This window comes from Sycon ciliatum, chromosome 1, assembly GCF_964019385.1.
Source record: "Sycon ciliatum chromosome 1, ocSycCili1.1, whole genome shotgun sequence".
NCBI lineage: Eukaryota > Metazoa > Porifera > Calcarea > Leucosolenida > Sycettidae > Sycon > Sycon ciliatum.
This window is the reverse complement of record NC_088643.1, coordinates 21,649,023-21,665,353: the sequence shown is the minus strand read 5'-3', so window position 1 is coordinate 21,665,353 and position 16,331 is coordinate 21,649,023. Positions and strand designations below refer to the sequence as shown.

The window sequence follows — 16,331 nt, the reverse complement described above, 5'->3', positions numbered from 1 at the left end:
AAGGAATATCTAACAAGCTGCATGCTGGAACTGAACAGTGCCAGCACATGTGCAGTTAAAAAAACTGCCGGAGGGTCAATGTTGCCTCTATTACCTCAGACTAGCCCACCATAGCCCCTCAGTAGCCAAGCAACAGATCTTCCAGTGTTAAGTTAGTATTGCTTTTCAACCCTGGCCTCTCAACCGGTTGTGTTTCGACCAATAGATGGTGTTCTTGCATACAACAGCTGCGCAGCCGCCGGGTACTACTGTTGGTACTGCTGCCACTGTTGCTCATTCTATTGCCACATCACTGAATTTACTGAGTGTAGTGCATGCACAATGTCACTGTCACAGGTGTTTGGCATTTAGGTGGTCTTTGTAACAAATACAAAATTAATACAATAAAAAAAACTAGTAATCGAATCCATCAGGTATAGAAGAGCGCATGCTCCAGTGGTTCTTGTCAAACGAAAAAAAAAAACTGTCTTCTACGAGTCGTAAGGAGACTGTTTAGCCAGAGGAGCTAACATCATTGTGTCACTTACTGGTGTATTTTCACAGAGAGCATAGCAGTCATGAATGCCACTCTCACATTCATCCACATCTGTGCAGATCTGCTTGCTGCTGGGGTTGCGTGCATCTGCGAGCCCACTGCCAACACGACTCTCTCCGACGTACAGTCCAAGACTGGTACAAGGTAAGCACCGGAACCCACCGTCTGTGTCCTGACATAGCGTGTCATCAGCGCAGGGTTGGGCTTCCTCACACTGCAGGGTTTGATGCACAAGCACCATGCATGCAAAGAACAGTACTGCAGTCAGTGGATATACGGACACCGTCAGCCTTTTCACATGAAAACTTCCTCCTTACTCCCTTACGCATGCTTAGCAATAGGAAGTAATTGGTAAGATGTACATACTTCTAACCAAGTATAAATATCTTTTAAAACTTATTCGCAGAATCTTGATTACAACCGGCAATAGTCACATACAGAATACTGAAGTACTGGCAATAGTACGAGTACATGTACTTGATGAAAACTTGACCCAACTTGAGCAAGGAGTGTGGCATGGGAAAAACTTGAGGAACGCCAATTTCTCATTTCTGATTGATGCGTTCCCAGCGTCAAAGTTAAAAGGCAACAGCTATGTACATCTCACACCTCATTGATGTTGATGCAGTTGAGTCCGTCTCCCTCGTACCCCACTGGACAATCTCCGCAGATTCCAATGTGAGCCAAGCCTGGTATAGTTGTACATTTCACACCAGGGTAGCAGCTGATCAATTCACACCCATCTGAATAGAGAGACAAGGAAAGACCCGCGAGAGATGGTTTGGCACGCCATTCAGAGGAAGCCCAATGGCAGCGTGATGTATAGCCAGGAACATGATTGCACTGCTGGCACCAGATAGACCTTGACACATGGACAGCATGCCCGGTCTGCACACTAATGTGTATATCGGTATATACCCACATAGGTCATATAGAACAACACCATGCTTCACACCAGTAACCTTGCTTGCCAAACTCATAATATTATAACTCCCCTGCAAGGCTGTTCCCCAAGATGTGTATAGGAGCTTACTTGGACACTGCATGCTTGCGCATGTCTTCACTTCTCTGATGTTTCCGGTGCACGGCTTGCCATTGTGGAGTGGTGGCACACAGGAGCGGTTTCGGGTTTGAATGCCACCACCACACGTAACCGGACAATCTGTCCACGCGCTCCATGGCTCCCACACTCCATCAACTGCACATAGACGAACCCCCCCCCCCCCCCACACACACACACACACACACACACACACACACACACACACACACACACACACATACACACACACATACACACATACACACACACACACACATACACATACACATACACACACACACATACACACACACACATACACACATACACACACACACACATACACACACACACACACACATACACACACACACACACACATACACACACACACACACACATACACACACACACACACACATACACACACACACACATACACACACACACACAGTGTGACAAGGTACCTACTAGTTCTCAGACCTATAAGGCCACACGTTTTTATTTCTATGTTTCTCGTCACCTGGAAATCTAAAAACGAATGCGAGAGGTGGAAAAAAATAAAAAATGAGCGAAAAATAAAAAAAGTTTATTAGACCTTTGTTCACACTAAAATCCACCAATACACCATACAAAATAGCATCCATAGTTAGCAACTAGTTTGTGGTAGGAGCTTCTGTCACAAATCTGTGCATGTGCAGCTAGATTGCGCACAAAAAATGCCGTCCTTGCATCATGTGTCGCGCAGGCCAGGCCACATTATGTACATGTGCATGAGTGTGCTGGTCCGCACATGCACAGTCAGTGCAGCACAGTTTTTTTCTTTTTTTTTCTTCCAGACTCCTGAATCGTATGCGCGCGGGTGACGAGAAACATAGAAATAAAAACGTGTGGCCTAATGTTTGAGTAGTGCAATCTGTGATATGCCGGATTCCACTTCCTCTTTCACATGTTATATATAGATGCATATTCATAGTTTATGTGCCCGCAATACTGCTACCCCTCTCGTGCACTATTCACATGCTTACTCTGTTCTAGTCTGATTCAGAGAGAGAGAGAGAGAGTGTATGTGTGTGGGTGGGGCGTCAATGCTGTTGCATTTGTCGAATGCAACACTTAGTACACACATAATGTTGTCTGTGCATGAGAAAAACAGTACTTTTTCAGCCCCCTGAATGATAGCTTCTAGTCAGTGGACCATCCACAGAGCAAGGTGGACCATCCAATAATTATAGAGCAAGGTGGACCATCCAATAAAAAAATTCAACGGTTACCTGAGCTGAAAGGCATTATGTTCGCACATCCCTTGGATGTGCATCGCAGTGCAATTTTGAAGAGCTAATTGTGTATATGAGTTCTTCTGCTTGCGTGTTTGTGTGCTAGCAAGATGCCCCTCCGCTCTTGCTGTGCACTGACAAGCTTAGTTTAAAGTGTAAGCGACGGCATGCTACACTCTCCCGTATGAGCTTGACTGCAGCACGATTTGAGACATGGAGTAGTAATATACCAGTATATTACTACTCCCTTAGGTCATGGAGTAGTAATATACCAGTATCTTACTACTCCCTCAGGTCATGGCCCATGTACATGCTAGTCTAGACACAGTAGAGTGTGCGATTCAACCAAACCACTTGTATCGGTGGAATCCACTACAAGAATGGACATGCCGGTCCGAGCGAGAATGCATCCATGAATATTATTGCTACGTAAACCGTATTTTCCGGAGTATAAGCCGCACCCAGATTTTTGGTCACGGAATACAGACATCCACCCTGTTTATCGCCATTAATTTGACCACCGGGTGAATTACTGGTGCTTTTAAAGTGCGATCTATGCTCTGAAAAAAAACAGTACATCTCTCACACATTGTCATGCTGAATCTTACCTGGACAGGAGTCTACGTTACACGGCTGTTGTTCAGCATTTGCACCGAGACGATCGCAGCCCTGGCCACCATGTTGAGGCTCAGGGTCAGTGCACGCCCGCGAGCGCATTCGCTCCCCTCCACCGCACGACTTTGTACACTCAGTCCACGTGCTCCACTCGGTATACTCCCCGTCGACCGGACAAGGGGATTGCTGGCACTGCTCGAGCTCAGCTGCATCTCCATCGCATTGGTTCCCGCCGTAGAGCGGCTCTGGTTGGGTGCAGGAGCGACTGCGTGCCCGAACACCACCATCGCACGTTCTCGAGCAGTCAGACCATTCGGACCATCGAGTCCAGTTACCGTCAACCGGACAGTTCTGCTGAAAGCAAGCGCGTGTCTGTGCCAGTCTACCAGCACACCGCTGTCCGCCATGTTCTGGCACTGGGTTGTTGCACGCTCTGACACGTCGCTGCTCTCCTGTTCCACATGACTTGGAACAGTGGTTCCACCCGCCCCAATCACTCCACATGCCGTCAACGGGGCACAGTGTCGTAAGGTTGCATTCCTGTGTCTCGTGTGACTCTCCCTGACAGTCGGCTCCGCCGAACATAGGCTCCGGGTTGTCACACAAACGTCGCCGTGTCCAGTTTCCCTTACCGCACATGCCTTGACATGCACCCCAATCCATCCAGTTACCAAACTTCCCGTCAATGGGGCACACCCGTATAAAGCAAGCCTCCGAGTGACGAGCCATGCCGATGCAGAAACGACCGTTGTGCTGGGGACGTGGATTTGTGCAGCTTCGCTGACGATTGCGCTGTCCCGTATTGCAGGTGGCGGAGCATGGAGACCACATTGTCCACTCGGCGAATTCCCCATCGATAGGGCAGGGCTGCTGGTTGCAGTCCTGCCTCTCAAAATTTTCTCCCGTGCATTCCTTCCCGCCGAATAATGGTGGCGGTGAATCACACAGGCGACTGCGAGCTTGCATACCGCCTCCACAGGTTCTTGAGCACACTGACCAATCGCTCCAGCTGCCAAACACACCGTCGATTGGACAGTATCCTTGGTAGCAGGTGCGTGTCTGCGTGGACGCGCCCGAACAGCTCAATCCCCCGTGGCTGGGCCTCGGTGCATTGCACTCGCGTCGGCGATGGGTTTGGCCTTGCTCGCAGCTCACAGAGCACGCTTCCCATGCCGTCCAGTCTCCAAAGCGCCCGTCAACAGGACAGTGCTCTACCACTGTGCAGCCTTCCTGCTGCCGGTCTATTCCTTGACAGTGCCAGCCGTTGAACTGCGGAGCTGGATTGTCGCACAGTCGCCGCCTCGTTCGAACACCCGCTGAGCACGACGCGGAGCATTGAGACCACGGCATCCACTCGCTGAAGTTCCCGTTGATCGGGCACGGCCCTTGGTCGCAGCTCTGTCTGCTGATAGGCGATCCAGTGCAGGGTTTGCCGCCAAACTGAGGTTCAGGACTGTTACAGTGCCGATGCCGCTCTCGCAGGCCACTGCCGCATGTTGTCGAGCAAGGTAGCCACCTTCCCCAGCTGCCAAAGTGGCCATCAATCGGGCAAGGGCGCACGTAGCAGGACCGGTTTGCCGACCCCGCACCAGAACAAGGCAAGCCGCTGTGTTGTGGAGGCGGCGCATCGCATTCTCGGTATCGATCCTGAAGTCCAACGCCGCACCACTCGGAGCAGTTTGTCCAGCCACTCCATGCAGCCCATTGGCCGTCAATGGGGCAGGGCCGGTCCTGACATCCCTGAGTTTGCATGTGATTGCCGGAGCACGATGCTCCGTCATATTGCGGCACAGGTGCATTGCACTCACGCATCCTGTCCTGTGTGCCTGGCCCGCACTCCTCTGAGCACTGCGACCACATGCTCCAATTTCCGAAACCTCCATCGATGGGACAGTGGCGCAGAAAGCAGGTTTGACTGTCAACACTTGAGCCCGCGCATGTCCTCCCACCGAACTGAGGTGCTGGTGAATTGCAATTTCTGAATCTCTCTTGGAAGCCAGTGCCACACCATTGAGAACAATTTGCCCATTCACTCCATGCTGCCCAGGCACCGTCAATCGGACATGGCACTATTTCGCAGGATTCATTTTCAGCGTTTTCACCTGAACATGGCTTCCCGTCATGCTGGGGCTGTGGATTATCGCAGCTGCGAGTTCTGTTTCGAACACCAGGCCCACACTCCTTTGAGCACACCGACCAGATGCTCCACTCCCCAAAGACACCATCAACGGGACAGTGCCGCAGAAGGCAAGTCTGATTGTCCACACTAGGCCCAGGACAAATCTCGCCACCAAACTGAGGCGGCGGCGAATCGCAATCTCTGAACCTCTCCTGAAATCCAGTGCCGCACCACCGTGAGCAGTTGGTCCACTTGCTCCACAGGCTCCACTGTCCATCAACTGGGCAAGGCACGATTTGACAGGACTGGCTATCAGTGCGATGGCCTTCACATGGCTTACCATCATGCTTAGGTGGAGGGCTATTACATCTTCTAGTTCTGGTCTCAATACCAGGACCACACTGTTCAGAGCAGGAAGACCATGGACTCCATTCTCCGAATCCACCATCGATGGGGCATGGCCTTAAAATGCAAGTTTGGTTATCAATGTTGAGCCCTGGACAAGACTGTCCTCCGAATTGTGGAGCAGGATTATCACAAGCTCGAAATCGTTCTTGATATCCGGTACCACACCATTGCGAGCAATTAGTCCAGTTACTCCACACACTCCATCGACCATCAATCGGGCATGGCCTTACTTCACATGACTGACTTTGCATCGTGTGGCCCAGACACGGTAGACCTCCATACTGAGGAATTGGATTGTCACACTCACGAGTTCTGTTTTCTACTCCAGAACCACACTGTTCAGAGCAGGAAGACCATGGACTCCATTCTCCAAATCCACCATCGATGGGGCACAGCCTTAAAATGCAAGTTCGGTTATCAATGTTGAGTCCTGGACAAGGCTGTCCTCCGAATTGTGGAACAGGACTATCACAAGCTCGAAATCGTTCTTGATATCCGGTACCACACCACTCTGAGCAATTTGTCCAGTCACTCCACACATTCCACTGACCATCAATTGGACAGGGCTTAACTTCACATGGTTGACTTTGCATTGTGTGGCCCAAACATGGAAGACCTCCATACTGAGGAATAGGAGTGTCACACTCACGAGTTCTGTTTTCTATGCCAGGACCACAATCTTCTGAACACACAGACCACTTGCTCCAATTACCAAAGCCACCGTCAATTGGACAATGCCGAAGAAAGCATGTTTGGTTATCAATGTTGAGTCCTGGGCAAGGCTGTCCTCCAAATTGTGGAGCAGGATTATTGCAAGCTCGAAATCTTTCTTGGTATCCGGTACCACACCACTGCGAGCAGTTAGTCCAGCTACTCCATACACTCCACTGACCATCAATTGGACAGGGCTTAACTTCACATGGTTGACTTTGCATCGTGTGGCCCAAACATGAAAGACCTCCATACTGAGGGATAGGAGTGTCACACTCACGAGTTCTGTTTTCTATGCCAGGACCACAATCTTTTGAACACACTGACCACTTGCTCCAATTGCCAAAGCCACCGTCAATTGGACAATGCCGAAGAAAGCATGTTTGGTTATCAATGTTGAGTCCTGAGCAAGGCTTTCCTCCGAATTGTGGAGCAGGATTATTGCAAGCTCGAAATCGTTCTTGATATCCGGTACCACACCACTGCGAGCAATTAGTCCAGTTACTCCATACACTCCATCGACCATCAATCGGGCATGGCTTTACTTCACATGACTGACTTTGCATCGTGTGGCCCAGACACGGTAGACCTCCATACTGAGGAATAGGATTGTCACACTCACGAGTTCTGTTTTCTACTCCAGGACCACAATCTTCTGAACACACCGACCACTTGCTCCAGTTACCGAAGCCACCATCAATCGGACAATGCCGCAGAAAGCAATCAAAGACCTCTACTGCCGGGCCAACACAGCCTTTACCACCATACTGTGGACTTGGGCTGTCACATGACCGGTTGCGATACGACGTACCATTACCACAGGGAGCATTGCATGTGCTCACCGCAGACCAGTTGCCATACACGCCGTCGATTGGGCACGGAGCGTGACCGCATGGCTGCGACTGGTTGAATTCACCCTGGCAGTTCTCACCGCCGTGCAGCGGTGCAGGACTGTCGCAGTCGCGTCGACGATACTGCACTCCGCCGCCGCATGTAGCAGAACAGCTGGCCCAGTGCGTCCACGGTCCGAATCCACCCGCAACCGGACAGTGATGTGTGTTGCATGGCAGAATGCGTGCCAGTGAGCCCTCACACTCCAATCCACCATGCTGTGGCATGGGGTTAGTACAGGTGCGTAGCTGTACTTGAAGTCCCGTTCCACAGGACTGCGTGCACGGGGTAGGCTCAGTCCAGTTGCTAAAACCGCCGTCGATTGGGCACTCCGGTGGACGGCACAGGCGTAGCTCATTGCTTTGTCCTGAGCAGTCATTGCCGAGCGCGTCAGGCTCGGGACTATTGCAGGCACGCCGTCGCTCCTGAAATCCTACAGAGCCGCATGACACGGAGCAGCCTGTCCAGTTACTCCACGCACTCCATCCGCCGTGCACGGGGCATGCGTGCAAGTTGCACGTCTCTGTTTCCACCTTATCCTGCTCCGGGCACGGACCGACGGACAGCAAATCAAAGCAGATCAGAGTGCGATGCCGCTGCCCGCCTCCACAGGACACGCTACACTCTGACCAGGCTGTCCATTCGTGCGGCCAATAGCAGCGTTTGTACTCGACTCGCTTGCCGATGCAACCGCTTGCTAACACCTGGCATTGGCGAGATCGGAATGAAAACCCTGCGGCGAGCGAGGCATTCGCCGTGCAGGCTGACCATTCTGACCAGGGGGAAAACTGCTGCACGCCATCGCGGTCCGCGCACGCCGGTCTCCTGCACTGCTCGATGTGGAAGGTGTCGCCCCGGCAGCGGCCAGGCTCGGAGCAGCTACGAGTGCGATGACGCACCGATACGCCACACGTTGCCGTGCACCAGCTCCACTTGCTCCATGGACGCCAATCTGTAGCCATGCAAAACAAACATTTGCATTACGTACGAAACAACAAAGGAACAACATTGAAAAAGTTGAAAAACTATACACAAACGCAAGTAGTCTCTTTGCTGCAAACCTCTACACTTTTTTCAATGATTGAAATTGCAACAAATTGTTGGAACTAGCCCTCTATTGGACAGCCTGGAACCTATCTGTTTTAATGATTGAAATTGTATAGGTTTGTGACGAAGAGACCACGTGCGCTTGTGATGGTCACGTAGGGTTTACCAATGATATGAAGTGGCTGCAGTGGAGCTTGCGCATCCTAAAGCAAAGGAGCGCCTTGCATTTAGTTGAGGCAGGACCAAGATAAAGCATACCGTACTGTCTGGACTGCGATGTATACAAGATGACTGTACTGTGACCTCAGCTATGATGGCAAACTGCGAGAGGCAGCACGTTGCTAAGAGCAAGTACAAGTGTGTGTGTGGGGGGGGGGCACGCATTATATTTTCCACATTCATGTTTTTGTTCTTTATCATAGTCTGGAAAGAGTCCATTGTCGCCCTGCAGCCCCTTGTTTCTTGTCTTGTGCCGAGCCTCCCCCCCCCCCCCCCACACCCCTCCCAACCTCCCCCTAACTTATGTGGGCTGTGCGCAAGTGTGTCGTCTCCTGATTAAAAAAGAAGAACAACTAAGACTGACACATGCACATTTTGGTGGGACTAGACTGCTCCAAGGCATCACACGGTATCACGCGTGATGAGATGCTCTACTTACACGGACACGGCTGTTCTGTGCAGTGCTCGGTGACGTTGTTACCGTCAAGCATGCGCTGGCGCACACCACTGCCACAGGAGCTGCTGCACGCAGACCAGTCAGCTGCAGCCGGAGAGGAAAGATTTGAAGACAGCAACATGTATAATAGATCTTGTCAAGGCGGCCACTCGGAAGGACGACTCTGTCCCAGAGGCCCGCTACAATTAGGGCCAATGAGTGTTATTCCACATCAGCAAGTCGAATCAGTGACACTGGATGAGACCACCACCTGTTCACAGCGATCACATTTTGAAGGTCCCCTGGTCGATCGCCGTTGACAGGTTTCACTGTACTTTGAAATCTCCCAATGATAACAGTATCACACGGCCTGTAGAGGCGAAAACCATAGTCTTGCCGTGCGATGATAGCTTTTCAGGAGTTGGTTTCTCGGACTATTAACATTGTATGACTAACTGTTATTTACGGTTTTAAAGAAGTAAAAAAAAATATAAAAAATAAAAAATTTCACGGTTCGCGTGAGACTCGGCCAAAGCGGCCCAGTTTTCCGCATCCGCAGGAACGCCACCACCCTCTTGGACCAAGGCGCACATGCAGCTCCTAAGCTGAAGAGAAGTAAAGTGCATCTTTATTTTACACATGTATTTTCCTGATTTTTTTCTCCAGTGTATGTGATGTTGTATTGCATTTTTATCCATTGTGTTAATTAATTAATGGTTGCCCGTAAAACTTGGCTTGTACTGTCATAAAAGTATAAAAAAAGTAAAGTGTAACACTACTATAGCCCTGCCATAGCATATTACAGCACGCACACCCACACTCCAGCCCTGCCGGCCGGGCTACACATGATCAGTCTTTTAAAAAAAATTCCGAATTTTTTGCCCCGGAGGCCATCATCAGAGAAAGGGAATGTCTTCCCTGAATGATGATGCCCTCCTGGGCCGGAAATATTTTGGAAGAATTTGGAAGAATTGTGTGTAGCGAAGAAGTGTGGGTGTGTGCGCTACAATTTGTAATGAATTTGTAGCCTATGTAAGGTGCCACAGAAGGAGCCTGGCACAGAGCACTCCATGGGAGGGGGTGGGGAGCGAAACTGAATGTCCCAAAATAATGGATGTCACGTCCCTGATTCCATCCAGTGTTTTATCATGGTTATTCAGTGAGAATCAGGATGTCCCTTGACCCTCCCCCCCCCCCCCGTGCAAGGGGGGGGGGCATATTGATTCTCACTGAGTGATACACCACCAGATGGAGGGACAGACGTGACATCCCCAGATGATTATCACATTGCCACTGCACAGCTAAAATCATGGACATGCAGAGCATGTCAGTACACATCATACTTCATGCATAGAATGACTTCTCACAAATTCAAGTGTATGTCGGCCCACTTAGACACTCTTCACAGATTTGAGATCTCACAGTTTCCTAACCCAGATCATGCAGCCTACTCCAGTTAGAACCGGTTACCCCCTGTCCCACTGAGGCTGAGGCTGAGCTTACACTGTACACTCACATACTTCCAATCAAGCATACTATAAAACTAACTAAACTGAGCCCACAGCTGGAAGTAGTAAAACAGGACATCCAGAATATTTTCACCACACACACACACACCTTCCTTCCTTCCTTCACCCACTGCCACGATTGGCTATGTGCCCCCAAACGGAGGGGGGGACACATAGCCAATCGTGGCAGTGGGCACACGCGCGCACACACACACACACACACACACACACACACACACACACACACACACACACACACACACACACGCACACACACACACACACACACACACACACACACACACACACACACACACATTTGACCTTTTGACGCCCATCGCCAGAGGCGATGATAGCAATGCTACAGCAGACGCCATAGCAGCTTGTGCTGGGATTGCACCACACACACACGCACGCACGCACGCACGCACACACACACACACACACGGCATTCAACAAGAAGATTTTGTTCCTTGTTTCCATCAACGCTGCTGATATTCATTTGTGTATACATAATTACATGTAGATCTAAGTCTTCTGGGACAAAGGACTCCTCCAAATCATGCCAAAGTACTTTGCAATTGGGCAAGCCTTGACCGGCTCAACGGGTTATAACAGACTCAGTGTAGATAGTGTCAGTGCCTCTCCCACTGTGCAGCCCAGCCAAACAAAGACCCATTGACGATAACTGAGAATGAGCTCCAAATAATAGGCAGGTAAGTATGGTCTTTCAGAGCTGATAATAATATGATTAGATGAACTGTCCATAGCAACAGCGCTGGGCCGTGCATTGGTCAGCAAACAGGTGTAACACGTCCCACTGAGTTGAAGGATCAGTCTCTCTACGCACTGATGCACAGCTGTCAAAACATCCTCAGTGCATGCCATTGAAATAGGTGTCAACAGCCTCCTTTTGTTCCACCAACTCAGATTACTTCAAAGTGCCATCATTAGTGCACACTGCACAATGCCCAGGATGAGTACCGTATTCAAATTTCAGTTTGCAAAGCACTTGTCCAGACCAAGATAGGTTGCCACCCATACTCACTGATTACCATGCCACAGTGCATGCAAACATTGCATTTAGTCCATCAGGCATGCAGATGTTGAAAGTTGAAATGTTTTTAGTCGGTCCTGGCGGTATGGTCCTATGGCCCAATTTGCAAATCTGTAATCCTTGTCCGTGCTATTGCGGTGGGAGGGGGGAGGGGCACCCTTTCGGGGTTGTTTTTCTTTACTGGGGATCCAGGATCTCACGGTCCCTATGATGGGCATAATTAACCCGGTGATGTATGCGTGCACCTTCAACTGTATTATACAGTTGTGCTCACTGAAATCCGACCCAACGTGTAAAGCTGGCGCCCTCAACTTCCACGGCCCTTGACGCCCTGGAAGTGGAATGAATGCAGCTGGACGTACACATGTACGCATCAGTACAACAGTGATGTAATCGGAACTGGTCCAGGGCGTCAGCTTTGCACTTTTGGTCGGATTTCAGTGAGCGCAACTGTAGTACTCGTACATTGCTTTCCAGAGACTTCACCGGTACCCGGCTGCAGGCTGAGTGTAACCGCTAATGCACCATTCAGGGTTGTATGATAGGCTGACAGTGCTGGTGTATTGCATCGTGACTGTCTTCGACCAAGTACCTATTTTTACTTCAGCATTCCCATGCAACATGATGCGCGTGTCTCCTGTTATAAGCGGGGAGTAAGTATTTTACTACTCCCTGGTTATAAGTATAATCGTGTTGAAGTAAACTGACGTCCACAGCTTCCACAGCAGATACAATTACACGTACAGGTATGCAATCATGTCAGGTTGACAGGCGGAGTGGCACGCAACCATGTGTGGCCTATAACATTCAGCAGAAACCAGGGACGACCCAAAGGCTTTCAGCGCATACATAATATGTTGGCCAGGGTGCCTGCTTGTTTCCCATTGCTGCATCGTCTCATAGGAGACGATGCAGCAATGGGAAGCAACACGGGTCCCTGGCCAACACTCATCCGCCTGGCTTTTTAAATACTTTCCAGAAACATGCCCACTACAAAACTAGTACATGAAAGAAGATGCTAGTACACACAGATCATGCAACACTGCTAACGTGTATCAGCACCCAAAGTTGACTTTTATGTTGACTTACTGGTGCAGGCACGACAAGGCTTGTACTCGGTCTTGGGGCCCTGGCATGTGCTGCCGTGCGGCGATTCCGAGGCCGGCGCCCAGACACTGTCGCACTCGCGACTGCGTCGAGTGTAGCCACCGCAAACCTGCTGACATGCCGCCCACGAGCTCCACGTAGACCATGCATGTAGGTCATCCAGTCCTAGTATGTGCGTCCCTTCGGCATCATGTTCCGAGTACTGACGATCACCTGGTATGCGCTGATTCCGATCCTCTTCAATACCTTGGGCTGCACGGGCGAAAGAATCGGAATGCCAATAAAGCAATACAGTCATATGACAAACTGAGGTGAAACATCCTTGGGGCTGCTATGGAACTAGAATCAGATGGTCAGTCCGGTTCTCTAGGCCCACTGGCCTAGCTATGGGCAGGGCGTGTAGTGTTTGTAATACTAAAATGGAACTCAGATACCTGCACGTAATCTGGCTGTGTATCTTGTATCCACAGGGCAAAGAAAACACGGCCATATTCCCTTGACTACGCAGCCTGGTAAGGCCCCACCTATCACGCAAGTCAAGTAGGAAATTCTGAGCTACCCTCTCCAGAAGGGAACTGTTCAAGTTGAATGCATCAAACCGCAGCGGCAACCAGTAGTACCCATCTGAGAGGCTTCATGCCAGGGGCTACATAACACTGGATGTGATGACCTTAGTGCAAGTACATGTACCAGCACTTCCTGCTGGCGTACTGCATTCACACAACCAGGCAAGTAAAGTTGGACTTCCTCCAAGTCCACAAATGTAGCAGCACAGCCACTGACACAATCCTATCCACTTTGTCTATACAGTGTGTTTGGGTAATCTCATCACAGACATCGTAATGTTAGTGCGGAACATGACTGCCCCGCCTCCACTGCTTCGGCTGCCATTGCTATGTGCATCTCTGTGCGTTTTTGCCGGCGTTTGCATCATGATGGTTTGTGGTTATCTTGTAAAAAAATCTTACTCACCATCACAGTCGCCTCCATCCATTTCAACTTAGCACCCATTCAAGCACTACTACTACTACTACTACTACTAGTATGCCTCACTGAGTTTCTCTGCGGCTATGAGTTTGGTTTTCAGAGGTAAGTTTTGAATGGTCGATGATTTATCACTGACCTGCATTTGGAGTGTGAGACACTCTCTTCTTGCCACTGGTCACAAAGACAGTTGTGAGTGTGCTAACTGCTATCTCTGCGCGATACTAGCAGCATACAACACGGCTCATGGCTTTGCAGATCTGCTCTGTTCAGTGCCAACTTCACCATGATGATGGTCCACCACTCGCACGGGAAAGCATGAGTTTAGCTGATCGGTATTGGCGTACCCATCACAGTTTCGCTCCCATACTGCAGCTTAGCCACCTCGGGTCATGTCCGATGATTGTGGAAATCAGTATAAGGATATTTTGCAAGCCGTGCACTGGTGCAACACTTACCTGAAGCTAAGAACGCCGTCAGCAAGACGTAGAGAATGTGACGAACAGGAAATAGCTGCCCAGTTGCAGCGACTTGTATTTGTACTTGTCCCGGCATTTCCGTTGGTCGCTGGTGACGCGCGCTGTCGCCAGTCAGTGAGTCCATCCTCCTCCGCTCACCGCGCTGCGCCTCTGACTATTTTCACCTGCCACCCATTCCCATTCATGCTCCAGGTGGTATACCGGTAGGGCCAGCCCAGCTTGCGCACAGGTCTCTGCGCTGTGCGCCCTTCACCGCAGGCAAGCCCTCCAAACGCCGAAAGCCCACAACCAGGTTGTCACAGGCCTACCCTGTATGGCGCGCGGGTAATTATTATTTCGGATTCCACCGCGGATAGCTGTGGACTTGTACAAGATCAGGTCAGGGAGATTGATTTCCCGACATGACGGCGTGATGATAACCAAAGTTCCCAGTGCCTGCAGCTGCGTTGCACACGACTTTCCCGCCCTCGATACGCGACACTGACACGATGAAATGCAACGCAGAATGAAAGAGAACAGTTGAAACAGGAGCTACTTGTAGCATGACTCCGAGGTCGCCAAATCGGTCAGAGCACCGTCTAAAATCCGTTGCTCAGTAACATCTCCGAGTGGTCGGAGCATAGCATAGTGCCATCCGTGAACTAACTAACTAACGTTACTTCAAGTCACTTGTACATGACTTCGTTCTATACTATAGCTTAGTATCCAGCCAAAGGAGTCTATGAATAACATTGCTGCTCCGCTGATTACGATCAGATGTTGTGGCGTTGACACTGGATGCCGTGTTGGGGCGGATCGGACTGTATTCGCAGCGTGAATGCTGAGGTGAGGAGCTTCTGCCACTCAAGATCGGTCTGGATCGTGCTCCGAGTTACAATGTATAATTTTTATAGTACATGTACAATGATTTACCGGCATGGGAAGTCACCTATCCTGCATCGGAGCGGCATGGGCCGATCCGAGTCCTCCCAAGCTAAGCCCGACTCAAGCGAGGGTGTTTGCAAGTGAAACTTGTTCGGAGAGACTGACATGACAGCGCAGGGGGAGAGCGATAAGGGTGTCATCGTTTTAGGTGAGCTCCAAGAGGACCACTTCAAGTCAAGTTGGGTGTCGTAGACCTACGGCCGAGCCAGCAGCTCACAGTCACAGAATCATCATGATCATAGCGGCACATGCTGCGAACCGTAGCCTGCCAGGGCAACTGTATCTGATAGACAACGACTGTTTTGTCCGATTGCAAGTCAGGAAATGAGCGCTTGTATGATGAATGACCATTTTGATGACCTCTTTGGAGCATCATTTGGATCGATGGCAGGATCTCACGTGGCTCAGAACGTCACAGACAGAAGGGCTAAGAATCTTCACGGTCAAGCTCAGCAGGCCAGGTGTCATGCGTGTATAAAAAGTCTGTGAATCTCCTGGGAGTCACGGTCTCGGGCAAGGTACAGGTAGGTTTATTCGTGTATGTCAGTGTTCAGATTTACAAAATTAATGTTTTGTCTCCATCTGCGGTCAAGAGGTGACAGCTTAGTGAGGCTTGCTGCCAACCCGTTGCTATTTTAATTTTTCTCTCCTAATGTGTCTAGATGGATACGATTCCCGTGACAGAGCAATGACTGAGTGCAGCATCCTCCCGGCCTCACAGCCCGGCGTTCCGCAGCGCACAGGTGGCACGGTCTGCGATCCAAGGAACATGCCGGGACCTGAGGCTAAAGGTGGTGAAGCGGCCTCTCGGCTGGACTCCTGCAGTGCTTCATGCTTGGTAAGTACACTGTAGTTAGTTTAGTTGATCAGTACATGTAGTTGCTTTCAATTTGTGCATTCTCATTTCTTGCAGCAATGCATCAGGCGGCGATAATGGCACGACACAGTGACTCAGGCTGTGTTTACCGTCAT

The 16,331-nt window shown here is 50.2% G+C and overlaps 2 protein-coding genes across 3 annotated transcripts in view; one reads left to right on the top strand and one right to left on the bottom strand.

Annotated features, from left to right (window-relative positions):
- Positions 1-15,326, bottom strand: part of LOC135818002 (SCO-spondin-like) — a 32,578-nt gene extending 17,252 nt beyond the window's left edge. The window contains exons 1-7 of one of the 2 annotated variants that reach the window (XM_065331327.1): positions 14,415-15,326; positions 12,955-13,224; positions 9,304-9,405; positions 3,463-8,550; positions 1,569-1,733; positions 1,145-1,278; positions 528-749 (exon numbers count right to left, since the gene is read on the bottom strand). In XM_065331327.1, coding sequence (XP_065187399.1) covers positions 528-749; positions 1,145-1,278; positions 1,569-1,733; positions 3,463-8,550; positions 9,304-9,405; positions 12,955-13,224; positions 14,415-14,559 — 6,126 coding nt within the window. In that variant the 5' untranslated portion in view covers positions 14,560-15,326. The remainder of the gene's footprint in view (positions 1-527; positions 750-1,144; positions 1,279-1,568; positions 1,734-3,462; positions 8,551-9,303; positions 9,406-12,954; positions 13,225-14,414) is intronic. The other variant, XM_065331319.1, reaches the window with a different exon arrangement.
- Positions 15,327-16,025: 699 nt separating this feature from the next.
- LOC135817989 (protein RRP5 homolog) overlaps positions 16,026-16,331 on the top strand; it is a 58,933-nt gene continuing 58,627 nt past the window's right edge. The window contains exon 1 of the mRNA XM_065331297.1: positions 16,026-16,197. Within this exon, the coding sequence (XP_065187369.1) occupies positions 16,048-16,197 (150 nt within the window). The 5' untranslated portion in view covers positions 16,026-16,047. The remainder of the gene's footprint in view (positions 16,198-16,331) is intronic.